General features: G+C 49.8%; 1 protein-coding gene across 2 annotated transcripts; it reads left to right on the top strand.

Moving 5' to 3' along the window:
• Positions 1-1,027: 1,027 nt before the first annotated feature.
• On the top strand, positions 1,028-27,819 carry Psap (prosaposin). Of its 2 annotated transcripts, XM_075980183.1 has the most exons (14): positions 1,028-1,172; positions 16,016-16,149; positions 16,936-17,010; positions 18,005-18,130; positions 19,221-19,421; positions 19,708-19,851; positions 20,711-20,767; positions 23,695-23,826; positions 24,970-25,050; positions 25,287-25,566; positions 25,644-25,798; positions 25,984-26,064; positions 26,241-26,348; positions 26,877-27,819. In XM_075980183.1, the coding sequence occupies exons 1-14, from the start codon at positions 1,133-1,135 to the stop codon at positions 26,910-26,912; spliced, it is 1,650 nt and encodes a 549-aa protein (XP_075836298.1). In that variant the 5' UTR covers positions 1,028-1,132; the 3' UTR covers positions 26,913-27,819. The 2 variants fall into 2 exon arrangements, with proteins under 2 accessions (XP_075836298.1, XP_075836299.1); XM_075980184.1 differs by lacking the exon at positions 19,221-19,421.
• The last annotated feature ends 38 nt before the right edge of the window (positions 27,820-27,857 follow it).

The following is a 27,857-nucleotide window of genomic DNA, read 5'->3' as shown; positions in this document are numbered from 1 at the left end:
TCACAAATAAAGGCTTCTTTTGTTTACCATTTTCTGAGTCTGGATTGACCGACAACTACAGAATGGTGGGTGGTGAATTTGAATCCTGAGCGTAAGGACTTCGGTAAATCTGTAAGCTGTGTTGCCCTTGATTCTCTTCTGTAAAAATGGGAAGAGTCCTAGTAATTGGGGGCTGGAGATGTACCTCAGTTGGCAGAGTGCTTGCCTAGCATGCATGGAGCCCTGGGTTTGGTTTGTAGTACCAGATAAAACAACTACGGTGGCATCTGTGATCCTAGCACTCAGGAGGCAGAGGCAGGAGGATCAGGGGTTGGAGGTGGCAGATGGCTACATAATGAGGTTTGAGGTCGGCCACACAGACAGTTGTAGGCCTCCTTGGATTACAGGAGACCCTGTCTCAAAAAACCAACAACTACTATATAAGAAAGGAAAGGCTGAGGCATAGGGTCACAGGTTCAGGGCCATCCTGGAGTGAGACCCTAACTCAAAATAAAAACTAAGGAGTGGGCTAGGGGTTTAGGGGTGGAGGGGTGGGGAGAATACAGCTCAGAGGAAGAACATCTGACTAGCAACTGTAAGGCCTTGGGTTCAATACCCGGGACTGCGAACAAAATCAGCTCCCCCAAACATTGCTCTGAGGGGTTGAGGCTGCAGGTTGTGGGTTTCAGGTCTGTCTGGGCAACACAGTGAAATGGTGGCCAGCAAGGCCATAGTGACACTGGGTCTCAAAATCAAATAGTGTCCTTCAAAGGGGAAAACACAGAGACTTAAAAGATGTTAGGGGCCCCGCAAACTGCAGTTCAGTGATTGGTACTGGCCCTGGGCTGGATTCCTCACACAGAAAAGGCAAAGAGACACGTTAGTTACCATAGAAATCCTAATCTTGATTTAAGTCACCAGATTTGGCTTTCCTATTCCCACCTCAGCCCCGCCTTGCCAGCCCAGGCCCTCACCAAGCCCTCCCCGCACCCTCCCTCCCCGCAGGCGCGCTGCGCGACGCTGAGTCAGGCTGCGCCCAGTTGGGGCGGGGCCCGCGCCTGCGCACTGGCGTCCGCGTCGGGGCTGGGGGTAGATTTATAGCCGCCCGATCAGCTGACGATCTGCATTGCAGCCTGCGGAGTGCAGCGGCGCCATGTACGCTCTCGCCGTCTTCGCGAGCCTTCTGGTCGCCGGTGAGCTTCGGTGGTACTCGGTCTGGTGGAGAGGGACGCTGTAGTGTGTCCCCTGGGTCCCGGTTGCAGGGCAGCCCGGCCGAAACGGGCCTCGCCCTCCGCTCGCTTTCCGGGACGCGCTTGGCGAGGCCGCACAGTGCGCAAGCGCTGGCTGGGGCCCGTGTCTGAGGGGACCTGGTCCCGACTCCCTGAAACCTCGAGTGGGCAGATGGGGGAGGCGGCGTGTCCCTTGTGTGTGTGGTGTGTGTGTGTGCATGCGCAGGCTTTTGGCAAAGGCCTTGCGGGTGGCCTTGCTTCTCTCTGGGGTGGGTGGGAGAGGGTGGAAATCGGGGTGGCCTCTCCCTTCCCCCACAGCCTTGTCCCTGTCCTGGCGCTTGTGAGCGACATGGCCTGAAGCCTGGTTCTGCAGGCCAGGTTGGCTCGTGACCTCTGCCTCAGACTGCACGGTGTGGGGGTAGCAAGAAGCTCCTGTGTGTCTGCTTTTGTCTGTGTTTGACATGGGTGTGAATTCCGGAGCCTAGTCGGTCTTGGGGGGAGTTGTGTGGTCCCCATTGCATTGAACCTCTTATTTTCCCTGTTTGATCTGGCGAAACCATTGGCCAGCCTTTATTTTGTTGTGTGAGAGCTGGGCACAGAAGTTGGGTTTCTAAAATGGTACCGATGCTTTTGTTAAAAAGCACTGCAGGTTACCACGGCAGCGCCAAGGGCCCCACTGCATCACCTTGGTTCTAGGTGAGGCCGCCTGGTTCGCTGTGGCGGATCTTTCCTTACCTGGCCTCATTTCATGTACAGACAGCTATGAACTGAGATTTTAATCCCTACAGAGGGGCTCCTCTCAAATTGGCATTTTCAGGTCATAACCCACCAAAGGAAGTAAACAACTATAGCTCCCAACTTCAGGGTCTGATTTGTAACTAGTCAGTGGAGGAGGGGGCTCTTTCTAAGACAGGGTCTGGTTAAGTACCCCAAAGTGGCTTTAAACTTTTCTTGGGGATGACAGTGTCTTATGTAGCCCATGCTGGCCTCGAACTTGCTACACAGCTGAGAATTACCTTGAACTGATCCTCCTGCCTCCACCTAAGTGAAGGGGAATTACCTGTGCTTAAAAGAATAAAGTTTTGATCGGGTTAGGGTAGTGAACACTTGTGATCTCAGCATTTGCAAGGCTTAGATGGGAGGGTCTTGAATTAGAGGCTAGCCTGCGCTACACAAATTTCGAGGCTAGTCTGGGCTACGTATTGAGATTGTGTTGCAAGAAAATGAAAAGAAATGCATTTGCTCTTGTTGGCATTGAGTCATCCCATCCCTCGTGAGTTCTATTCACCCACACCACCAAAAACAGACTTCTTTTTTCTCTTTCTGCAGTGTGGGGCATTGTGAACTTGAACCCTCCAACCAAGTCACACTACAGCCCTTAATTATTTTCCTTGGAAAACTAAAATCTATTGCTAATGCATATGTAGTTCACCTGCCCTGGTTAACTAGGTCCTGTTTTCACTGAGCACTTAGGTTTGAAGTAACTGCAGGCCCTTCCAGCAGCCAAGGTCACACTGATAACTGGAAGACTGCTAGCTTGTCTTGAGTACTCTCCACCACTGAGTTGTCGGTAAAGCCTGGGGTGACTCTTGCCCTTGTGTGCTCCCTGAGGCTCTCGGGGCCTGTGGGTTCAGTGTGGCACTACTGTAGTGCAGGGTGCCAATCAGGCTCTGGAGAGAGTTCTTGGCTTGCGCCCTAATGACATCCTGAGTGCTTAGTGTTGCAGGTCCTGTCCAATCTTCACAAAAGCCTGGGGGTACCGACGCCTGTACCGGCGCCTATTTTGGGCTACTCTTCACCACCCATCCAGCTTTCCTGCCTTTCCTACCTAGACAGAAAGTAGAGATGTGCTAATAGAATTGAAGGCCAGTTTAACCTCTTCATAGGGAATGAGGACAGGTGCCCAGACTTAAGCTGTAGGCTGTTTTGTCTGGAGGATGTGAGACTGTCTCTTTACATGTTCCATTAGCAGGACTGCTCAGATACCACAGCAGGTGCTCGATGTTAGGCCTGACCTCGGTTCCATTTTCAGGCTCCACATGGTTGAGGGAGAATGAGCTCTGACTCCTACTGGTTTTCTTTGATCTCAGTCTCCAGAGCACAGGTGCACTTGCATGCGCGCTCACACACACACACACATACATTTTTAAAAATATATAAAGAATAAAAACCAAATCAAACCCTGTGCTGGCTGTAATTTTCATGCATTCGCTCTCCAGAATGGTGACACAGTGCCAGGGTCAGCCTAACCAGCACGGGGGCATCATTAGCTGTCTGCAGGGGCAGCCCCTGAATCCCCCTTGTGCTGTGTCTGGGCCTGCTTGTAGGAAACAGCTCTGCTCCCTCCAGTGTCCAGGAATCTTAGTGTCAGGATGTGCAGTGGGGGATCGCTCCAGTGGGGACAGGTGGGTCGGGGTTGGTGAGCAAGGTGCTGCCAGGGGAGAGATGCTCTCGCCAAAGCTAAGATGCCATTGCCGCTGTCACTTGGGCTGTGGCTAACCCCTTAGTGTCTGTACACACAGAGGCTGTGTATTGTAGCTTAGCCTGCTTAAGTTATAAGTAGCAACAGGAACCCCCAGTTTCACCTGCTGATTATGCCGAGTAAATCCTGTTCAGCAAAAGGTAGCTTTTTTTTTTTTTTTTTTTTTTTAAAGGCAGGTTCCTGCTTGTAGCCTACTGTGCTGCACAGGTTAACCTTGAACGTAATCCTCCTGTTTCACAGGCCGGAGTGCTGGCTGGAATTACAGGTGTGAGCCACCATGGCTAGCCTCTGTCAGTTTTGTGTTTGGGTGTGTGTTTGTGTGGTGTGGGGGTATGCATGCCTCTTCAGGGCCAGGGGAGGCCGACAGGCACACTTTCTCATACTTCTTTACCCCCTAGAGTCCAGGTCTCTCGCTGAACCTGGGAGCTCAGCTGGCAGCCAGCAAGCCCCAGGCATCCTTCTGTGTCCACCCCCACAGTGCTTAGGTGAGGCTGTGTGACCACGCTTGGTTTATGTGGGTTCTGGAGATCTGAACTCAGGCCCTGGGGCTTGTGCAGCAGAACTGCTGAGCCGTCTCCCCAGCCCATCTTGTCAAGTTTTGAACGTATATTTGACAGGTTGTTTTGAAGTGTATTGGCTTTGAGTTGGAGGGAATTGTCTAGCTCAGGGAAGGGGAACCTAGCCTGTATTTTTACTTTCACTCAAGGGCCTTAGAAGCCTGGCAAGCACCCTAGACTCTTAACCCTAGGCCTCTATTTTCTTATGTAAAACTGGAATGTCCAAGCTATTGGCAGGATCTGAAATGGACAGGAAGAGGAAGGGCAGGTTGTTGCTCTGTAGGGTTGGGACACTACTGGGAAGTCCCTAAGGCTGTGGCCTGCTTCTTGGATAATGGCTGGCCTTTTTTTTTTTTTTTAAGTGGGCTGTTGACTCTAGAGTATTCCTCTAAGTTCTCCATTGCAGGAAGTTACAGATCTGATCCCCCCCCCCCCCACACAACTGAGGGTTGAACTTAGGGCTTCTTCTCTTGTCCTAGGTATTCTGGATTTGCTTAGAAAAAGAATAGGCAAGATCACTGATTGCATTGGCCCACCTGCTTGTTTTTGTTCTTGGTCCTGGGGGACTGAATTCAGGACTTGAAGTTAAGCACCTACTCTCCCATTGAGCCACACCTCCAGCTCAATTTTTTTTAAAGGTTTATTTCATGTGTGTGGGTATTTTGCCTGCATGTCCCTGGAACTGGAGTTATAGACAGTTCTGAGCTACCAAGTGGATGCTGAGAATTCAACCCCGGTCCTCTCTCTCGAGATGCAGCTAGTGCTCTTAACTTCTCAGCCATCCTTCCCACCCCCTCCAGATCAATGTTAATTAAAAAAAAATCTTTTTTTGAGACAGGGTTTTATTATTGTCCTGGAATTCACGATGTAGACCAGGTTCTCCTTGAACTCACAGAGTTTCAACCCCCTCTGCCTCCTGAGTGCTGAGACTGAAGGCCCCGCTCAGGCCTTGAACTCCGAACCTCCTTTTTGGTCTTGATCTGCCTCTGTCTTCTTAGTCCTGAGGGTTTTGGGTATGTATTGATCACTGTGTCTTGTTTCAAATTACACTGTTTTATTTATTAACTTAATTGGTGGCGGCACTAGTGCTGGAAGCCAGGACCTTGTGATTGATTGCTAGACTAGTGAGCTAGATCCCGCTTAAGACGGTGGGCACAGCAGGGCGTAGTACCATGAGCCTTTAATCACAGCACTTGGGAGGCAGAGGCAGGTGGATCTCCGAGTTTGAGGCCAATCTGGTCCATGTAGAGTTCCAGGCCAGCCAGGGCTCCATAGAGAGACCCTTTAATTAATCTCAGGAGCACAAGGGCAGAGCTCTTGTGAGTTTGAGTTCATCCTGATCTACATAGTGAAACTTGGTCTCAAAACAAAACCAGCAGTGGTTAAGTGGTTAAGGTGGGGGCGGAGACTTTGACTATTGTAAAAGCACTAGTTACTTTATTTATTCCTTGTTTTTTCAGATCCAGTGAAGTTCCAGAATAATCCTTTGGAGTCTAGGTTTTTTTTTTTTTTTTTTTTTTCGAGACAGGGTTTCTCTGTGGCTTTGGAGCCTGTCCTGGAACTAGCTCTGTAGACCAGGCTGGTCTCGAACTCACAGAGATCCGCCTGCCTCTGCCTCCCGAGTGCTGGGATTAAAGGCGTGCGCCACCATCGCCCGGCATGGAGTCTAGGTTTTTTTTTTTTAATATTTATTTATTTATTATGTATACAATATTCTGTCTGTGTGTATGCCTGCAGGCCAGAAGAGGGCACCAGACCCCATTACAGATGGTTGTGAACCACCATGTGGTTGCTGGGAATTGAACTCAGGATCTTTGGAAGAGCAGGCAATGCTCTTAACCTCTGAGCCATCTCTCCAGCCCGAGTCTAGGTTTTTGAGACAGGGTTTTGCCATCTTGACTGGCCTGGGATTTGTTACGAAATTGTTGCTGTCTTCCTGCCTCTGCCTCCCAAGTTGGGATTATAAGTAGTCCAGGTTGGGTATGAGCGTAGGAGCGTAGAGTTATCTCACTGTCAACACTGTGGCCTTAGGCCAGGTACTTAATGTCCTGATTTCTTCATATGCCACCTGGCATCCATTGTTACTCCCTCGCCGCAGTGCCCCGAGGATTTAATGAATTTCTGCGGCTCCACACTGATAAGCACGATATCCGCTTGTTTTTTATCCTTGTCCCACCAGCATGGAAACCCTCCTCTGCCCTTGGCTTGGCGATTTCCCTGGCGTCTTTTCATATCAAGAGTTGCTGTGTAGATTAGCAACAAATTTAAAAGACTTATTAAAAATGTGTGTTGGGCATAATTATGGAGTTAGGAAAATAAGTAGGGTAGTTAGTTAGCCAGCAACTAGGAGATAGCTGAACCAGGTTTGGCTACCAGGCCAGCCTTTAACGCTCCAACATCAGTGGATCCCAACTGCTTTTAGAGTAAACACTTGCATCTAGACCTGTTGTCAGTAACTGTGGATCTTGGGGTAAGTCTGTTTTAAGTCCCGAGCCTGGCGTTATTCCCCATACGTAATGTCAATACGCTGTTGGGATTAATTAATAATCACTACATTCAGAAAGCAGGTTCAAAGGCTAGCCGGGCACGATAGTGTCCCACTGCCATCTCCCTGCCTCACTGAGTGCATTCTGTGTCCTTTCTCCCTCTTCTCAGAACCTCACGCATGGAACTAACTATACCCGCAGAGCTGCCGTGTTTCCTTTCCCTTCTTTAACAGAAATGGTAGTATATGGGCTGTTTTTGCTTCTTGGTCTTTTTAGACATGCAGAGAAGTGGGAGGGGAGTTGACCCCACGTATTTATTCAGTGACCAGCTTAAGAAATGGTCTCCTCTGCCAATCACTCTAGCCTGGGTGCCAATCATACACTGAAGCAGAACCCTCTGCCCTGTGTGGTCTGTTCGTTTTGATCTCATTCATGAGGCAGCATCTCGCATTCACCCTGGCTTCCTCGTAACTCACTGTGCTGCCCAGATTGGTCTGGAAGTATTGGTAATCCTGCCTCAGCAGAGCGAGTCACTTCTGTTTCTAAGGCTTTAGATTTATGAACCAGTTACAATGGCAGTGCAGCCAGTTCCTGAAACCCTTGACCTAGCTTGTTTTATCCACCGCTTGTATGCAATGGTTTGTTTTCGGCTTAAGCAACAGGAATTTATTTCTTACAAATCATTTGCTTCTCCCTGGAGGGATCTCTCCTTGGCTTGCAGTTTGCTTTGCTAATATAGGGAAGGTGGGTTGGGGCTGGGGAAGACACTGACTTACCAGACTGCAGATTTGGCAGATTTTTACCAAGTTCCCCAATAGTCTCATTTCCTGTTCCAGTTATCATGTCCCCTAGCTGGTTAAGAGGGGTAGGTGGCGTTGGTGGTGGTAAGATGGCTCAGATCTGAGTCTGACCCCAAGGACTCATAGTGGAAGGGAGACTTGCAGGTTATCTGACCTCCACTCGTCTGCACAGAGTAAGTTAAATTAAATCCTTTTTTTTTTAAGTGTATGTGACCTTGTGGGTCCTTCCTGGAACATCTTCCCTAAAAATAACGTCCCTCTGTACCTTCATGTCTGCTCAGGTATATGGCCTTAGTGTTCCCACTGCGCTGCCTGAACTAGACTCTCACCCCAAACTCGGCCCTGAAGCTCTTCTGGCTTACTGGCAAGCTACTGACCGTGTCTGCAGCTTATACCACAGTGCTCGGCATTGTCAGGGGGCAGTGTGGGCGGGAAAGGATGATGACCGAGGTCAGTGTGCACGAAACTGAGTGCTGATAGTGCCAAAGAGGGCCCATGATGGGTCAGCAGGTAAAGGCGCTTGCCACCAAGCCTGCGCTAACCCCTTAGCTTCTGCGTGTGTGCAGTGATGAGAGTCTCTGCATGCACATAGAAATAAACAGATGTGATTAGGGGCTGGAGAGATGGCTCAGTGCTTAAGAGCAGTGGCTGCTTTTGCACAGCACCTAAATTTTGATTCCCAGCCCCCATGGGGCAGCTCACCACAGGCTGTAACTCCGTTCCTAACTCTTTTTTGGGCTCCACTGGCACTTTTCTCACACATACAAGTAAAATAATCTTTTAAAAATGTAATTAAGAATAGTGTTAAATCTCAGCTTTCTCATTGCTTGGGTCGAACCCAGGGGCTCTCAGATTAGACTGTGAGACACAGGGTCTTTCTGTGTGGTTATTGCTGACCTCAAAACCGATGGCAGTTCTCCTTCAGCTTTTCTCATGCTGGAGTTACAGCTCTTCTCCACCATACCTGGTCTGTCTGCTTCTCTGTCTTGTCCCTCCTGGAGTCCTGCTAAGCAATCAGTCACCCTACCGATGAGCTACATTCCCAGCTCTTTTATTTTGAGACAGGGTCTCAGTAAGTGTGGCAGTTTGAACTCCTAGTTCTGTAGCCTTGGCAGGCCTTGGATTTGTGACCTTCTTGCCTCAGCCTTCCGAATAGCTGGGATTATAGGTCAGTGTCCTCATACTGGGTGTATCCACTCTTTTATCAGGATTAAGTGGAGCAGTTTCTGTTCTGATGTTAACATTGAGACATTGTTTCTGGGAGCTGACAAACCCAATGTGACTCTCTGGGTTCAAATGAAATATACTTTCACAGTAGTTTGTGGTCAGGCTGGAGGGACACCCCTGCCAATGCCTGTGGGAGATGATTTTTCTGTGGGTCGTAGGACCCAGAGGCAAGATGAACCTGAAAAGGGAACCAGCTATAATTTGGGGAAGTGACATTTCCCTACCCTTCCAGAAACTGGTGGTTCTCTCTGGGTGTCAGGGTTTTGATTTGAGTGGGCAGTGAGGGGAGGCCTCTGTGAGCAGACTGAGCGACGCCTAAGAATGGCACCGTGAGACCTGTCATTGTGTGTGTTAATAACAGAAAAAACTAGTTAGAAACCCCAGGACCCCCTTATGTGTAGAAGTCACTGCAGACTCCAGAGAGCTTGTGGATTACTGTTATTAATAATTCCCGTGGATTATTGGTGTCCGTGTCGCTCCCTTTACCTCTCGGGTGTGTGCGTGTGTCACTGTGTTTCTGGGTAAGGAACCAGGGCTTGTGCATGCTAGGCAAGTGCTTAACCACTGAGCCCTGTCCCCTCCCCCACAACCTCGACACCTGGCTGGTGTTATTTAACACACAGCTACTGCTGTGTTGGGTCTGCTGAGCCACATGTCAGATACTTCTGGAAAAAAGAATTGATGTGAGGAGCTTGCGGTATTATCCTACCCCTCTTTGGGGTCTCTGGGACCTACTTTTTAAGCCTGCACCTTGAACAAAACGAGGGGCATGGGCTGCAGCCAGAATATCCAATCCTTCCCGAGGTAACTTTCTACTAAAGGCAGATTGGCTTAGGTCCTCGTGATGGCAGTGGCAGAGCTGAGCAGCCAGCCCGAATGCTGGCCATTCCAGCAGCCTGCCTAAGTTACCAGAGGAGGGCAAAAATGTTAGTTTTCAATCAGAGGAATCCCAGAGTGAAATTGTAGGTGGCTTGCTTGTGTCCGAGACCTTTGCTCTCTGAGAAGTCATACAGGTCAAGTTCAGATCACAACATTTGCCCATTGGTAGGGTGTGCCGGGTGTGTCATCTCCAGTGAAGCCAGTGCCCAGGCTGTATTGGCCCGGTGTGCAGGGGTGCGTGCTGGTGAGTGAGGCTGACTGAGTCTGTTTCCTGACCTGGACTTGCTGGGCCAGCAGTGGAGCATTGCCGTGAATGACCAGCTCTCCTGAGGTTCTAGAACCTACTGCTGTGCCTCTGGGCCTGCCTCTCTCTTCTCCCCTGGCCTGAGCCTGGGCTGTCCTTCAGGACAGGTTGTGGTGATCTTATCTAAGTATCTGGAAGTTCCTCTCCTTCCTCAGCACCTGCTGTGTAATCACTTGAGGAAGAACCTTGTCAGAATCGGTTTCTTTTGAGTTGACGTCTCACAAAGCCTGGATGGGGGACACACAGTAAGCTCTGGAAGCGGACTCTGTAAGGAGACAATTACACATCATGCCAGTGAAGGCCTCTGGAAGCCTAGCTGAGTGGGGAGACAGGCACTGCAGTGTATCCACTTCCCTGAGAAGTGTCCCCAAAGGGAACCTAGGGCAACACTGGGTCTCCTATTCGTTTCTAAGCAACTTAGCTGTTGCCGTGGTGATGCATCCCCAGGCACTAGATGCAGTAAGCTGTGGAATGCAGTTGCTCAGGCAGCCTGAGCATTTTCCTCTTACTCTTTTGGTAACCAGATTCAAATGACATTAGCACAGGTTACATTAATTGTTAAAAGGAAGGGCACAAGGATGGTCCAAATATAGAGGCTATTCAGCGAACAACAGGTAGGTGCATGTTCTAGGCAAGAAGGTTGCATTGTATCCATGGTTTTCAGAGCTCCCGTGGAGGCAAGCCTGATGAGTGACAGACTCAGATGTTCTGGTAAACAGCGGCTGATGAGCATGTGCATCAGTAGGGTTTAGTTGTTTTTTTTTTTTTTTTGGTTTTTCGAGACTGGGTTTCTCTGTGGCTTTGGAGCCTGTCCTGGAACTAGCTCTGTAGACCAGGCTGGTCTCGAACTCACAGAGATCCGCCTGCCTCTGCCTCCCGAGTGCTGGGATTAAAGGCATGCGCCACCATCGCCCGGCTAGGGTTTCGTTTTGACCGCAGCAAAGAGACCTAGAATTAGAGCTGCTGCAGTCTGGTAGAAGGGTGCATGAGTCATCGCTCAGAGCCTGGTGGTCTAGCTCTGGCTCTCCTAGGAGAGACCTCCGAGACAGACCCTCAGCTTCACGCTTTGCATCCTTGTAGCCTGGCCCTTTTTTTGTTCATATTCCAAGATGGCTGATGAGGTTCTAGCCAGTGTGTCTAAGTTTCATGGAAGATGTAATGGCCTCTTCAGACCCTGCTGCAGAGAAGATTGCATAGTCTCTCATTCTGGCATCGGGGTGCTAAGCTAGGCATCCATGCTGGTTGCATGAGAGAAGGGAAATGGATGTGGGGAATGACTCGTCTTCTGTACAGGATAGCTGCTGTTTAACCAGTTGTAAGGGTTATTCTGATTTAAAAAATAACCTGAGGAAAAATAGTTTCATGCTGAATTGTAAACACTAGAACATGAACAACTTTTCCGTTGGTTCTCTCCCTTGTCCTTCCCCCCATGGTTTATACTTGGCCGCATAGATCTCAGAATTTTCCAGGTACCAGAGACCCCGTGTGCTCCCTAACTTCATCTTCACAGAGGCCCTCAGATGGTTTCTATCTTTGCAGATGATTGACATGAGTAAGTTATCAGGGTTAATATACAGCCAGGCTAGGGGTTCGATCCTGGTTGGTCTCAGCTGTAGTCCTTGCCCTTTGAGAAGAGAAGGCTGTGAGAAGTAGGGCAAATGTTTCTACATGTGACGGGTTGTCGGACTGGGTGATGGCTCAGCAGGCATGAGGACCTGAGTTTGATCCCTAGAACCCACAAGCCACATAAAATGGTGTCTAACCCCAACCCCGGGGAGGCAGAGACAGGTGGATCCTGGGGCTTTCTGGTCAGTTGTGGTGATGTAATATGTGATCCTGTTGAGAGATCCCATGTCAAAAAACTAGGTGGATGGCTCTTGAGGAATAGCACTTAAGATTGAGCTCTACACATACATGCATGTACACTTGTGACATGCACATACATGTGCACAAAATAAAGAATAAGTTCCAGGTATGTGTTCCAAACAATGAGTCGGGCGTAGGGAGTTCCTTGGAGGGTAATTAGCTGGTGGCTACTGCCCAGTGTTACAGTTCACAATGCATTTTAGCCGCAGTGTTTGCTTCTCACATGGCTCCCCTTGTTCTGACTTGTGCAGAACTTGTTTAGCTCCTAGAGAAACCAGAACTGTTTTCTCGGCTCCTGGCAGGTGTCCTGGGGTGCACTCCCCTTGCTTGACTCCTGGGACTTGGGGTCAGTGGCTAACAGCCTCTGAGATGGTTGGCCTACAGCTGTCCAGGTCTCTGCTCTCCCATGTCCCTGATAAATGTCCAGTGGACCGAGAGAACAGCTTCTGTACAGCTGTGTGATGTGAGCCCACTATTGTGTGACGGCACATGTTTTATAGATGTCAGGTAATGCTTGCAGCTCCCTTGAAGCAGGTTCTAGTAACACCCCACGTGCAGACTTGAGGAGGCCAAGCTCTCCAGGGCACATGACTAGAAGTGAGCACCAGTGCAAGGCCACGCCAGCCAGGCTGGGATGCGCTGCGGGTGACAGTCCCTGAGGGATGAGGGTGGGGGTTGTGGTGAGCTCAGGCAGTTAGGGTGTTTGTGTATGATAAGATCATCTTGACTCTTCAGTCGCCTGACATCAGAAGCTTTGGTTTAATGGCGCACACACAAGTTTGGGAGAACAGTAGTTTGCACAGGAAGTGGCAGAGCTAGACCGGGAGGCTGGCCGGTCATGTTCTGTGCCATATCTAATTAAACGTTGCTCAGTGCATGGGATGAATCCAAGGAATCCTGGTCTGAAGCTTTAAATCCTTCAAGATATCTCAAGAGTGCCCAGGCCACACAGGACTCTGAGCAATCCTTGCCTCCCAGCCTTATGTTTTATTTGTATATATAGGGTGGAGTGTGGGAGGCGGTAGGTGTACATGTACCATTGTATGAGTGTGGAGGTCAGAGGTCAACTTGTGGGGGTTCTCTCCGTCACACAGGTCCCAGGGATCTGACTCAGGTTGCCAGGCTTGGCAGCACATGTCTTGTCCATTGAGCCATCTTGTTAATTCATTTTATTTTGTAGACAGGATCTTGTTAAATACCAGTTGACTTCCATAATCCCCCTGTCTCAGCCTGTCATGCTGGACTTTGAGGTGTAGACTACACCTAACTTCTGAGTGTCTCTTAAGGAATAAAAACACCTCCCCCAGCTTCACCCCCACATTTATCTGTGTGTAGACAAATTGTGTCAGTTTTTTTACCATGTGGGATCCAGGGGTCGAACTTAGGTCATCAGGCTTGGCAGTGAGTACCTTTACCCGCTGAGCCGTCTCGCCAGCTCTCCAGGAGTGTTTTGAGCCTGGCATCAGGCCGGACTCCCATCAGCCATTCTTAATACCATATGATTCTGTTGATATCTAGTTTTATTGTAGATTATTTTATTATTATATTGTTTGTCAGAACTGGAAATTGAGCCTGGCTCCCAGCTAGCTATATATACTAGGCAAGCGCTCTGTTTGCCATTGCGCTCTATCAACCATCTTAGCCACTTTTTGTTTTGTTTGAGACAAGGTCTCGCTATAGCCCTGGCTAGCCAGAGAACCACCTGCCTCCTGGTGCTGGGATTAAAGCTGAAACCAGGTATGGTGGCTTACCTCTTCCCGTCAGCAGTAGGGCGGCTAAGGCAGGAAGATGGGAGTTTGAGGCTAGCCTGGGCTACAAATGGAAGCCTTATCTCAGAAGAGTGGGGGGGAAGACAACAGTGCTCTCCTCTTTCCTCCCCTGAGGACAACTTACCCAGCCAGGGCTTTGACTCCGGTGCCAGACCCTTGACTTGAAGTATGGTTTAACTTGGGCTTGCTGAGTGCTGTTCATGTCTGTAAGGACATGCATAACAGCAGGTTGAACCAGGACCTGCTAGGAGCTCGGGCAAACAGTCTGAGAACTTTCTTAGAGGTTGTTAACCAACCACCCCAGAGGAAGTTGATTTTAAGGACAAGCTGTGGGAGGCTGAGAATGGAGGCCAAAACATTGCCTGGGAACATATTTTTGGGAAATAACTGAATAGAAAGTGGTTTGGGGTAATTACTTGAAAAAGATTTAGTTTTGGTTATGTGTATGTATGTATATGAGTATGGGTGCCCACGGAGGCCAGAAGAGTGAGATCTTCCTGGAGCTGGAGTTATAGGTATTAATTCAGGTCCTTTGCAAGAGCAGTCTGTGTTCTCAACCGCTGAGCCATCTCTCCATCTCCGGGTAATTACTACACTTGGTTATGGATGAATACCCCAGGACTGGGTGTCACTGGGTGTCACGGCAGCCCAGGCCTTCCCTTGGTGTGTCCGTATTGTGTTGGTGGCCCTCTGCCTTTAATTTCTCAGTGCTCTGGGGTCTGGAAACAGCTCTACTCCCCTGTCATAGGCAGGGCAGCCTCACCTTTTTGAAAGCCACCGTGCATGTCTCTGAGATATTTTCCCTGCTCTTCTCCCATGTGGGTCCTGGACCCCCCCCCCCCCATTTTTCGCTCTTTGAGACAAGATCTCAAACAAAACAAGTTGTACAGCTCAGATAAGCCATTCTCCTTCCTCCTCCTCCTTAGTGTGGGTTTGTGGGCATGTCATCGTGCCTTGGTTTTCTTATTAACTTTCCAGTGAGATGCTCTGCCGTCTGTGCTGTCCCCTTTTCACTTCTGCATCCTTTGGTCTTGTGGTTAAAGTGCAAATGTGAACCTGCTTGTCCTGTGGCCTCACATCTCTAGCCACTGCTGCAATGTTGCTTGTAGCGTGGGCTCCTGTCCTGGGGATGGGTCATTGAATAGTGTGCTCAGGGATCGAATAAGATGCTGTTTGTTACCTGGGTCAGTGTTCCTTTCAGACCTCAGCCTCTTGGTCAGAACAGACAGCGTCGTGATGGAGCATGGTTTCTATGTCAAGTTCCTAGAGGGCAAGGCAACCACAGGGTTTGTCTGTGGCTTGGGCGTGTGATAGCAGTCGGTTCAGCAGGTCCCTGGTGACGGTGGGGGAAATAGGCAGTGCAAGCAGTCAGCTGTCCCACCGGCCCTGCCTTCCTGGTCTACTAGCGTTTGAGCTTGCCGGCTTCCGGTTCCCCATGTGCCTGCCACTGTGCAGTCCTTTACCCAGAGACCCAGTTGGTACTTTCCTTTCCTCACTGGGGAGCACCAGACCATGTATTCTTTTGTTTGGGAACATTGTTTGCCTAGACTGGTAGCCTAGACTGGAACCCAGGGCAGACCTCAGGCAGTGTGTATAGCTTAGATTCTAGGAACCCTTTGCCTTATGACCCCCAGTACCTGTTTTTAGCCTGGCTTGGCCTGTGTGTGTGTGTGTGTGTGTGTGTGTGTGTGTGTGTGTGTGTGTGTGTGTGTGTGTGTGTGTGTGTGTGTGTGTGTGTGTGTGTGTGTGTAGGCAGGAGTGCGGGCAGCAGATTCATGGTTCACGTGATAGTTTCTGAAGAGATGAATGCCATCAGGTGAACCTGCTTCACCTGTTGAGGGAACCTCAGTGAAGCTTGTGGACGCAGTGATGGAGCATGTCATTCATTCCCTTAGTCTTTAGGAAGAGCCTGCTCATGGATCCGTGTGTGCCCACGTGTTTGTGGAATGTAGGCAGGTGGCTCTCTGTCCAAGGTGAAACGGTGTCCCTGAGGGCTATGGGGTTTTCTTGTTTGACTTAGGTCAAGTATCTCCAAGGTTGGTCCTCGTGCTATCCCATCTTCCTTTGTGTCTGATAAAATCTCTGCATTGATTTTCTTTTTGTTTTGAGATACCTGATTGTGTAGCCCAGGCTGGCCCCAAACTCACCATCCTCCGCCTCCTGAGTGCTGGGATTGCTATAATCAGATTTTGATTTTGGGGACTCAAAAACCTGATACTGTTTCTAATAGATAGACAGGACAAATGTGTCCTGGTTAGTCCGTGACTAAGGACAGGTTCTCTATCTGGCCAGCCATTTGTATGACCCAGTTAGCATTTCATGGGCTAGTGAGGGCCAAGTGACTGCAGCCGACAGGCAGGGCAGGTCCTCAGAGCTGTGGACGTATGTACCAGGCTTGTTGGAAAGGGGCCCATCCTCATATTGTTTCTCCTTTTAGCTCTGACCTCCCCTGTCCAAGACCCGAAGATATGTGCTGGGGGCTCAGCAGTGCTGTGCAGAGACCTGAAGACGGCAGTGGATTGTGGGGCCTTGAAGCACTGCCAGCAGATGGTGTGGAGCAAGCCCACAGCGGTGAGTGCCAGCCTCATACTGCCCTCTGGCCACTCAGTTCTGGTTCTGTCCTGCGTACCTCAGAGTCCCATCCCTTAGGCCCTTGTCTCTTGGTGTGGTCCTCCACTCCCTGTGGGCCTTCCTCAGGCCTGCTCCCCTCCCCAGGTGAGGGGCTCGTGGGTTGTGATGCAGGCACACAGACCATACCCAGCCTTCATTGTTCATCCCAGGACACTCAGACTCCATCTGCTCACTGTCCCTCATCCCTCAACCAGGCGGACCACTGACTGAGCCCCAAGACCCTGCTGTAGCGATGCCATTTATTCCTAACTGCACTAGGGAAGGAAGATGACAATAAATGGAGCATGCGAAGTGGATAGAGATGGGCAGACTTCCCATGCATTCTTCTTCTGGGACCAAGCACAGAATAATGGGGCTCTTACTGGCTTGTGCTGGGACACGTGGGTGGGACAGGCTCAGTTTGACTTAGTGGAGTTTGGGTTTGAACTTGTCAGGGCTGGTTACCCACTTTTAGCAAGAGAAGAAAACTTGATTGAATATTGCCCAATCACCCAGTAGAAAATCGTTGTCGTGTGGCCAGGACTTTACCTGGATCTCATTTGCTTTCAGTCCTGTTTTGAGTATTGCTTTCTCTTAGCGAGTTTCATGTGCATTGAGTGAGGACCGTGGAACCTGCTGGATGGATAGCGTGGTAGTGATTTAGGGCAGCGCTGTGCGAGTGGGAGAGGAGGGGTTCGTTGGGTGATTGTATTCAGAACTTTCTCTGTTATGTTCTTTTCCTCTTAGAAATCCCTCCCATGTGATATATGTAAAACCGTCGTGACTGAGGCTGGGAACTTGCTAAAGAACAATTCCACTCAGGTGAGCTGCGGTGGAGCAGGGTGGGTGTGGGCTGTAGCTGGAGGCTGAGTGTCTTTGGGGACACCTGTCTGTGACTCTGGGCTCCAGAGAGGAGTTATTGGCCCAGAGGTGGCAAGCACTGACATGCTGGGCCTTACAGGACTCACTAAATCTGACAGAGTGAGTTTGTTTTGCTCTTAAATGTTTTATTTTTAATTTTTAAAGATTTTTTAAAATGTATTTTTCTTAAGTGTGAGTGTTTTGCCTGCATGTGTATATTTGTGCCATCTATATGCCTGGTGCTCACAGGTTAAAAGAAGGCATAGAACCCCTGGAACTGGAGCTGCAGGTGGCTGTGAGCCAACATGTGGGTGCTGAGATCCGAACCCCAAACCCAGGTCCTCTCAAGAGCTTTAACTGTTGAGCCGTCTCTCCTCTTTATTGATTTATTTTTTTAGGCAGGATCTCACTATGCAGAGAACTATCTATGTAGAGCAGGCTGCCCTCAAACTAAGATATGCCTGTCTCTGCCTCCTGAGTGCTGGGATTAAAGACTATATAGTACCAGCTGTTGGGTTAAGGCAGAGTCTTACTGGGTAGCTCAGGCTTTCCTTGAACTTTGAACTTGCTGTCCTTTGCCTTAGCTGAGTGTTGGAATTGTAGGAATATACCACCACCGCCAGCTCTAACACCATCAATTGTCGGTGTACATATGATGTGTGGGTTTGCTCATCTATGTGGGCTGCTGTTGACTCTGGGTGTCTACTTCTATCTCTCTTCCTTTTTCACTAAAAACGGGCTTGTCATTTCAGCTAGAATGTCTGGCCAGCTACCCCTTGGGATCTGCCTGTTTTTATACGCATACATATTCCCTGCCTTCCCAGCACTGGGTTTGAGGTGTACTTGCCAACTCTGACTTTTATGTGTATGGATACTGAGGATCTAAACTCAGGCCTTTGTGATTGTTGCTGGTCACCGATGAAGGACCTTTTGCCTGTGCTGTGTCCCCTTGTAGGAGGAGATCCTTCGTTACCTGGAGAAGACCTGTGAGTGGATCCATGACTCCAGCCTGTCGACCTCGTGCAAGGAGGCAGTTGATTCTTACCTGCCCGTCGTCTTGGACATGATTAAGGGGGAGATGGTAGGTGATCAGGGAGGGCCCAGAGCAGAGGTGCTGAAAAGGGAAGTGAGTTCATGACTTTGCTTGTCTCCTGCAGCTTTTGACAGGGCTCCTTGCCTGGAGTAGCTGCGGCATGGTGGCTTTCCTGTCTGCTTTGCTGGGGCCAGGGTGCCTTGAACTCTTGCATGCTGTTGATAGATAGAAGAAATCAGTAATTCTTGTCAGGCCTCTTTCTAGAGCAAGCGCAGGGCTTTACCTCTGTGTGTGTAGACTTGAGGAATAATCCTGGGGATGCAGTGTGGGAGCAGCTGCTGAGGTGCTCACTTGTCACAGCACGTGTGTGTGCCCAAGCTGGGTGCCAGAAACGTGGGTTAGCAGTGAACCAGGAGCTAGTTTTGTGGAATTTGAAAGGCCTTCAGGAAGGAGAGGTGCTAAAGAAGCCAGCCACTGGGGCTAAGAGTGCCAAAGAAGGAGTCAAGGTTTTGTGAGGAAGGTGGGCATGCGACACAGAGCCTTCTATGTCTCATGGCAAGACACCCGGGAAGGACATTACAGCGTTCATTACTGGAGGTGTGGTGGGGATAGTGGAGATGGACAGACACACATCGCGTTTTAAAGAATGAATAGACCAGCCATGAGCCTTACTCCTGGAGTGGCAATACAGAGCCTGCAGTGTTGGGAACATCTTCTGGGTCTCTGGGGAGTAGGCTGGATGGGATAGAATTGAGTGTGTACTGGAGATGCTCCTGAGGTGGTCATGAGTATAGTTACAGTAAGGGATGAGAATCTGAGCCATGTGGAAGGTGTTTGAAACCAGTGGGTTGTGTTAGCGTGCAGCTTGTGAGCGGATGGTGGCCATTACTTAGTCACTGGCCTTCTCTCAGTGGCTCATCTTCCTTTATGGAAGGAGCTGATAGTGAGCAACAGCGACCTTTTGGGGGTGCAAGGCCTCTGGAGTAGGATCTTTGGTAACCTTCCTATTTGTCCTAGGTACAATGAGTGGTGTACTCTTTTAGTGGACTCGAGGGGGAACTAACTGGATGGAACTGGATGGCAGCAGGCTTCTCTTGCTCTGTGGGGCGGGCTTTCAGCTGTCTCTTCTCCATTCCAGAGCAACCCCGGGGAAGTGTGTGCTGCGCTCAACCTGTGCCAGTCTCTCCAGATGTACTTGGCTGAGCAAAACTACCAGAAACAGCTTGAGTCCAACAAGATCCCAGAGGTGGACATGGCCAGGGTGGTTGCCCCCTTCATGGCCAATGTCCCTCTTCTACTGTACCCTCAGGATCAGCCCCGCAGCCAGCCCCAACCCAAGGTTAGCTGAAGGCGGGTGGAGCATCATACACAGTGCTGAACAGAACTTCACTGTCTGTCCCTTGGCTCTGCAGTTTCTCAAGAGTGGGATATTTTAACTATGCAAAGATGCCCACCCCTTTCTGAAGCACAGCCTCCCACTTCGGGCCATGCCCCACTGCCAGCCTCATGTAGTACTGATACCAGAACGGGTGGCCCACAGGAGCTGTTAAGCCAGTCATCAGTAGTACTGTGGTCCCAGGTGAGATGTGACATTCTCCCAGAGCTTGCTGCTGGTCTCTTTGTAGGCCAACGAGGATGTCTGCCAGGACTGTGTGAAGATGGTGACTGACATCCAGACTGCCGTGAGGACCAATGCCACCTTTGTCCGGGGCTTTGTGGAGCACGTCAAGGAGGAGTGTGACCGCCTGGGGCCAGGCATGGCTGACATGGTGAGCCTCTGGTTCCCACGCTTTGGTTGTGTTCTGGGCTAAGGTGGGAGTGAGTAGTGACTACCGCAGTGGCTCCGAGAATGAGGTGCTTCGGAGTTTCTCTTTTTTCGCTGTCTTATCGGGGTGTAAATTGATTGTGGGTAGGTGAGTCGGAACTGGAAGAAAATCACTTTATATTAAAAACACTAAAACCATTTTAATTTTTGTTATTTTAAAAAGTAGGGGTGTGTGTGCGCGCCACAGCATACAAAGACAACCTGTGGAGTTGGTTGTGGGTCCTCAGGGACAGAACTCAGTTTGTCAGGCTTCGTGGCCTTGCCTTTACTTACTGAGTCATCATACCAGCCCTAGAACCTGCTTTTAAAAGCATGGCTGTGGTCTGTGAATGAGGCTTGTAGTTCTTCCAGGAAGTGGGCCACCTGATAGCAACTTGCAGGACAGCAGGCTATTCGGTTCTGTGGCCTCAGAACCCACTTAGTATCTTGAGAGGTCCCAAATGGCTTTGGAAGGAAGGTTCTTTCCAGTGTTTTGCAGTTGCATTCTCTAGGTTGCTAACAATGGTGACTCTGACCTTGGGGCATTTATAGACAGACAGACACTGAGGACTCCAAGGTCCATTTTTTTTTTATAGGAGGTAGAATAAGCAAATTGCTGTATTAGTTAATCTTGAATAGATACTTAGATCTATTCTGGGATTTCTTTTTTTCCTTGTGAGAGCAGGTCTCTCTGTTGTAGCTCAGGCTGGCCTCAGCCTCTGGTTGCTGGGATTGTAGTCTTGTCGCTGTCCATTTTTAAGTCACCGTTCGGCACTGTTGAAAGGCCATTTGGATGGTGACGAGCTGAACCCTTCTCTCTGCAGTGCAAGAGCTACGTTGACCAGTATTCTCAAGTTGCTGTCCAGATGATGATGCACATGGTAGGTGGCCAGGGGCTTCTGGTTGACATTCTCATGGGGCAGCTCCGTGCTTTAGGATCCTCCCTTTCCACTCGTGGGCTAACGTAAACTCTCTGTCCAGCAAACTCCCTACTCATGATCCCATCCCATCTTCCTGCCAGCAAAGTCTTCCTTAGCTGATGTGACCCTGGACTGCCCTGATAGCTGCCCTAGTTGCCTGGGACCACCTGCTAGTCGTGCATGTGTGAGCTGGCCATCAGATTGCTAGTATCTGGCTGAACGCTGTGATCTGTAGGAGTATTGTGGCCTGGCCACTGAACCAGGGTGGGAGGATTCAAAGGGCAGCCTGTGTTCTGTGTCCAGGGAAGTAGGGTCAGTTATAGTTGCTGCTCAATTACCCAGCTCCTGATGGCATCTGATGATGTCCAGGGGTTTGTTCATTGCCTGTGAGAGGTGGGAAACATGGGGCATGGGCGACAGACTGTTGGTCAGCACTGGCTTGTCAGACCCCAGGGAGCAGGAGTTGGCTCTATTCTAACTGGTAGAGCGGGGGTTGTGCACCTGTCTCAACTCTCACGGACTGCTGTGAGTCTCTCTTATTCATGCTTGAACATAAGCCCTTTCCTACTTTGTGTGTGTTACCACCCAGCTGCTGCACTGACCTGCTCCAGAGCAGTCCTTCTTGTCCAGTGGCTTGTTTATGAGCGTTGCTCATGCCCTGCATAGTAAAAACATCTAAAGGCAGCTTATAAAGACCTCCATGGTAAAGATAAACCTTTGATGTGAAGTGACCAGGTGAAGTTCTTCCTTCCTGGCAACTTCAGTCATTTTTATCATATAGTATGGGGGACATTTTTTAAAAACGTTTTTATATATAAAATATTAAATTGACTTTTGAAAACAAATCAGTGAAATAATTTTATATGCCATGTTAGTTTTACTTGCTTTTTTTTCCCTAAAAAATATTGGGAGGTATCCCAACTGCTGGGATTAAAGGCGTGAACCACCATGCCCAGCTGGTCATTACCCTTGTATTCAGCTACAAAGGACATAATTTATATGACCATTTTCCTGACCTTTGTGGGGTAAAGTATACTGACTTTGGAACGTGAGCTTCCTTCTAGCCATGTATATGCACCCCTCCCGGTTTGTCACTTAGGATAACCGAAGCTGGAATTTCTAACCAAAGCCCACATATCCACCTTCCAAACTGGCATCTGGCCTGAGCTGATGGAGGCCCTTTCCAGGGGCAGTTTCTACCAGCTGCGTAGCATGGCCTGTTCCTTGAGGACTGGGCTAGCTTCCTATGCCCCATCTTTCCCTTACTGCCAGGATGTTGCCCTTCCCTTTATGACATCCTTATGCCTGAGTAACTGCTTGATGTTTTAATTTTTCTTAACTGTTGTGTCCTTTCCTTTCTCTTATTTTCACCTCCGATTTCCTGTTTTTTTGTTCAACAGCAGGATCAGGTATGTGATGAGATTTTGCTTGTGGTAGTGGTCTGCTGCTTCTAGTTGTTGGCTCTTTTCTTCTGTTTGTTTTTTCTTTTTTTCTTTTGGTCTGGCTTGGTGAGCTCTGACACGTAGCACGAAGGATCTCCCCATACTAGGCACCCTTCCCCTGAGACTGAGCATTTTGGGTCATGGGGCTTAACTCCCCCTTTTGGAGGGCCAGAGGGTAGTGAAGCTAGCAGGGCCTGTGCTCAGTCAGCACCAGTACGCATGCTGTTGCCAGGGTAGCGATGGCGATAACTTAGCTTTCTTCAGTGAAGGCACCAGCCCTTCACAGTGGGTGGCATTGCATGACTTTGTGCTGTTTTCCTAATTCCAGAAATGCTTCTGCACGAGCAAACTAGTTGCAGACATGTGGCTTTACTTGCTGGATGGAGAGACTTGTACATGGTCTCTCAATTGTGGCTTCTACCCTTTAAGGAATGGGTCACGGGGCCTCACTGTACAGGTAGCTTGCCGTGGGAATCAGTGTTTAGTCCATAGTGGCTAAGCCATTGCCCTTTTGGGTCTCTTCTGAATATTGCCTGCGGGCTTTAGGATTTGAGTTTTAGATGCTGGAAGGCAATTTGAATCTCACAGAAAAGGACTACAAATTGAAATGCCTGAATTTTTATTTATGCTGCCTCAGAGATGGGCCACCTAAATCTTGGCACACACCCTCAGCCAAAAAAAGCTTTTGTACCTCTAGTCTCATTCTGACCCCATCTCCTACTCTTAAGGCATGTTAAAGACAGGGACTTTAGGACAGACACATGGCCTTAGTTCTCCAGCATCTGTTGTACAGGTGGACCATACTCTAGCTCTCTGCATCCCTGCTCCCATGCTGGGCCCAGAGCAGAGTGCTGGCTGTAGTTGGTTCACACAATACACAGGGTTTGTAGATGGGGCTTGCTTGCTCTGGGCTTTGGCAGTGTGTCGGAATATTCATACATGGTTCTCTGGCTTGGTGTCTAGATGGTGGATGGTGAGGGGATCTCCGTGAAGCCCTTGTGACTGGACATGCCTAATCAGCTTGGGTCCTGGGCTCTCACATGTACTGTGTACAGTTGTGAACATAGAAAAAAAAGCCAGCATTTCTTCCCCTTAATGCACTATTTTAAATGGTGCTGTCTCTGAAGGGGATCCACGTGGTTTTAATTGACACATTGGGCTTTCTGTGAGATCCTGGGACAAGTATGTAGCCCAGCCATCCTTGGGGGTACAAAACATGCTAAAAGACTATCTTATGGTAGCCTTGAGTAGAGCAGCAGAGGCTGAGGGCCGCTTCCTCCAGGTGGAGCTGGTGTCCGGGCACTGCCCTATTGGATTGAATCTGAAAGCTCAGCCTGAGGGGCAGGAGTCAGCTTTCTGCCAGGGTCTTAGCATTCTGACCTTGGTGTCTAAGGAGGGGTTTGAGGGTGGCAGGCACAGACTGGCTGACAGTGACTCTTTCTTCAGCAACCCAAGGAAATTTGTGCTCTGGTTGGCTTCTGTGATGAGGTCAAGAAAGTACCAATGAAGACTTTGGTCCCTGCCAGCGAGGCCATGAAGAACACCTTCCCTGCCCTGGAACTGATGGACTCCTATGAGGTACCTTCAATCACTGCTGTGTGCTCCCAGAGCCCGTACCCTCCCCTTCCTCATTGTCATGCCCTCTCAGTCACATACTTTCAGAAGCCAGTCAGGGTAGCAAATGTATTTGAAATTGAGAGCTGGGGGATACTCCTATTTTCAGCTGATTGAGGGCCTGGCTCCAAGCTAACCGTTCCACGTGTGCTTTTTGGGGCCTGTCTTCAGAGCCACAGTATAAACTGGAGGCTCCCCAAACACATGCCCTGGGGTAGAAGCCTCTTTGGACTTGTTGCCCATGTGTGTATGTTACATAGGCAATATTGTGTCCTTAGAACCCTTCCTTGGCCAGGGTACCCTGCTTCATACCATAAGTCTGCATTGAATATGACCTGATTCCTTCACACACAGCATGTACATGCTCTTCTGATCCAGGAATACCTATGTTGTCTGGCCACCAGCTGTTTTCCTGTTCTGTGGCCTGCACAAACTTCTGGTTCATTGCCACTATGGCTTCTGGTCCTTAACCGTCCCCTTGTCTTCTGCACACATACTCCTTTGGTTCTAGATCACCTATAGCATTTGGCCACCAACTGTTCCCCGTCCTGCCTCCTCTGTGTCAATGTGTGGCCACAGGAGAGATGGCAAAGTGTCTAGAGTAAGGGAATTGTCTGGGTACCACTTCCTCCCCTTTCCCCCACCCCAGTTCCCAGAAAGAAGGCAGTCATCTGAATTAAGAATTCTAGTCTTTGGAAAATAAGAGCCTGTTGGACAGCAGAGATGAAACTCAGCAAGTGCAGAGGCCCCTGCCATCACTACCAGAGGTGGATTCCGGAAATCAAGAGCTGACGTTGACTTCTAAATAGGCAGACACCAAATCTGTTCTACACTGCCATCTAATTCTCCCACCTGAACATAGTATACAGAGTGATGAAGTGTCCAGGGGAAGTGTTCCAGGAAGGAAAGGGCTGCTGTGTGGTTTTGGGGGTAGAGGGGTTTCCCCACCCAGTAGCTAGAGCATTGTACTGAAGAACCCACCATCACATTGCATTGGGTAGGCAGTGGCCATTGTTGAGGTTACTGGCTGCCCTCTTTGCCATTCTGTGGCAGGAACACGCCTCAGGAGGTTAAGTCCCAGCCTTAAAACATTCTCTCTCTTCACAGGCTCAAAACATTATTTTCTGCAAGGCTTGTCATTTTGTGATGGAGAAGTTGTCTACACTAGTGGCTAACAATGCCACTGAGGTATGCTTCCCTCTTGTGTGGGGTCCACTTGCTGTATTCGAGTCAGAAGGTGCCCATGGGACATGATCTCCTGACAAATGCACACCCCAGTACCCAAGAGGGAGGCTTCCAACACCCTGTGCATCAGCCATTGTGCTCCAGGGGAGGGATCCCACCGTTGCTCCGTTCCCTGGTGGGTCTAGGGTCTCGTCTTCCTCGCTAGCTCCAGTCTGATACCATCCTTTCGTCTGTTGCAGGGACTAATAATTCAAGCTGTGGGCAAAGCCTGCACACTGCTCCCCGCTCCCTCTTCCACCAAGTGCAAGGAGGTGGTGGCAACATTCGGCCCCTCTCTGCTGGACATCCTTCTGCGTCAGATGAGCTCGAGCTTGGTGTGCGGTGTGATCCACCTGTGTTCCGGCAACCCTGACTCAGTGGAGACACTTGAGCAGCCCGCAGTGCCCATTGTGCCTGCACTGTCTAAACAGCCTGAACTGTTCAAACAGCCGGAATTGCCCAAACAACCTGCTTTGCGCGGTAGGTCCAGGGCACATAGAGGGGAAAGAGGGCCAAGGAGGACTCTGCCAATACTGAGCCCTGTGTCCTTTGTGTAGCACATGTACCTCAGAAGACCGGTGGGTTCTGTGAGGTGTGCAAGAAACTGGTCACCTATTTGGAACACAACCTGGAGAAAAACAGCACCAAGGAGGAGATACTGGCTGCACTTGAGAAGGGCTGCAGCTTTCTGCCTGACCCTTACCAGAAGGAGGTATGGGCGTGGCTGTTCACTAATGTCCCAGTCGAAGTCCTTTCCCTCTAACTGCAGGGGGTCTTGTGTTATCTAGGCTTGAGGCTGGGAGGCAGCAAAGAACCTAGGTTCATGAGGTCAGTCCCCCAGAATGTCTAGGTGCATGGATACAGCCAAATCCCAACCCATGTCCCTTTCCTTGGCAGTGTGATGACTTTGTGGCTGAATATGAGCCCTTACTAGTGGAAATCCTGGTGCAAGTGATGGATCCTTCCTTTGTGTGTTCGGTAAGCCTCACCGGGAGCCTGGCCCTGTAGCAGCATGGATGTTGTCTAGCGGGGGTGGAATGGGGTCAGAGAGAAAGATAGCCAGACTGCTGTCAGATTCTGGGACTTCTTTAATCTCAGCCCTGAAGGGGCTCGGCCAGGCAGCTCATTTTCTTCTTTTGTGCTTTATCAAACAGAAAATTGGGGCTTGCCCTTCTGCCACTAAACTGCTGCTGGGAACTGAGAAGTGTGTCTGGGGCCCTAGCTACTGGTGTCAGAACATGGAGACTGCAGCCCGGTGCAATGTGAGTGTCCTAGACTGCCTTCTGCAGCATGGCTGGGGATTGCCTTCTGGAGAGCCACAGCCCTCACTCTTCTTGTGGTGGATACGTGGGTACTTACATGACATGGTGGCAGTCAGAGAATAAGTTTGTGGAGTTATTTTCTTCCTCCATTGCGTGGTCCCAGGGATCAGGCTCTGGATTAGGCTTGTGTGGCATGTGCTCTTACTCACCGAGCCATCAGTGTCCCCTAGTATTGTTTCTCCCTTGTTTCACACATGATCACTAGGATTGTACCAAACCTGTAGGACCCAGAGCCTCTGCACAAGTCCTTGTAGGTCCCAAGAGACCCAACATGAGCTTTGACTTAAGGGTATACTCCAAAGGTGTTTATGAGCGGGGGTGGGGGTCTGAGGACCACAGGTTCTTTTGATTGTGTCCTAGGTTTTCAGCATCTGTGACTTGAACAAAGTCAGGAGTGATGCTGATGTGCATGTGACCCATGAATGTTTTGTCTTGTGCAGCCTAACCTGTTTGCTTTTCTCCTCCCAGGCTGTCGACCATTGCAAACGCCATGTGTGGAACTAGTTTTCCAGCTTGCAGAAGTGCAGTCTACCTGTGGGTCTAGCATAATGAACACACAGATCTATTTGACTTAATTCTAAATAGGACCCCCCCCCCCCGCCCTTTGTCCTTCCTCCATCTTGTAGCATTGCTGTCATGTGAGAGGTGCTGACAGCCCCTTTCAGTGTCCCCTTTCTGCTTGAAGGATGAGGATACTCAGGGATCAGCCCTCCAGCTGCCCTTTCACCCGTATACTGGAGGGGGTGGTGAGCCAGAGGGCAGGAGCATCTTCTGAGCCCTGACTTGTATGGGGATGGGGCTCTTACGGCCACCTCCTACCTTGAAGAGGGAGCTGCTCCCCTTCCTGTGGTACCAAGGAGTTTTTATGGATAATTAGAAACACAGAATAATCAGGTCTTTAGGATGATGGAAATTGCCGTTGTCATAGCACAGAGATTTCAGAAGCACCTGCAGGTGGCTTGCTTGGGATGTTGCTGTCTAGGTCAGCCTTACCCCTCTGCTTTCCTGTATTCCCCCCTTCTGCCTTGTTTGGGGTTCTGTGGGCTAGGGTGGGGAGGGGAAATTGCTGAATGTAACTTGCCCGTGTGAGTCTGGCCTTTGTTGTTGTGTGGGGCCCGGGAACAGTGTTGTCTGCCCAGCTGTCGCCCTGCACGCCCCTTTGCTACCTTACAGCTCTTGTTGAATTGCCCTTTTGCCACCTCATAGTGGATGAAGCATCTGCCTGGCAGCAGGTGATGAACTGAGGGGTCCCCGTGTAGAGTAGGTACCGTCTGTTGAAGAGCTGAAGCGTCTCTCATGCCTCCGGTTGCCAGGAGACAGCCAGCAGGATGGGCATGTGCAGCTAAAAGGACCTAGATTTTAATTTGTTTTGCACTAAAGTTTCTGTGACTTAATAAAGTTGTTAACCACATCTGGGCTTGTTTCTTTGACACCTCAGCCAGAGGCATG

Source organism: Microtus pennsylvanicus, chromosome 7, assembly GCF_037038515.1.
Source record: "Microtus pennsylvanicus isolate mMicPen1 chromosome 7, mMicPen1.hap1, whole genome shotgun sequence".
NCBI classification, from domain to species: Eukaryota; Metazoa; Chordata; class Mammalia; order Rodentia; family Cricetidae; genus Microtus; species Microtus pennsylvanicus.
The sequence above is the reverse complement of the archived record's forward strand: the minus strand, read 5'-3'. Positions and strand labels throughout refer to the sequence as shown.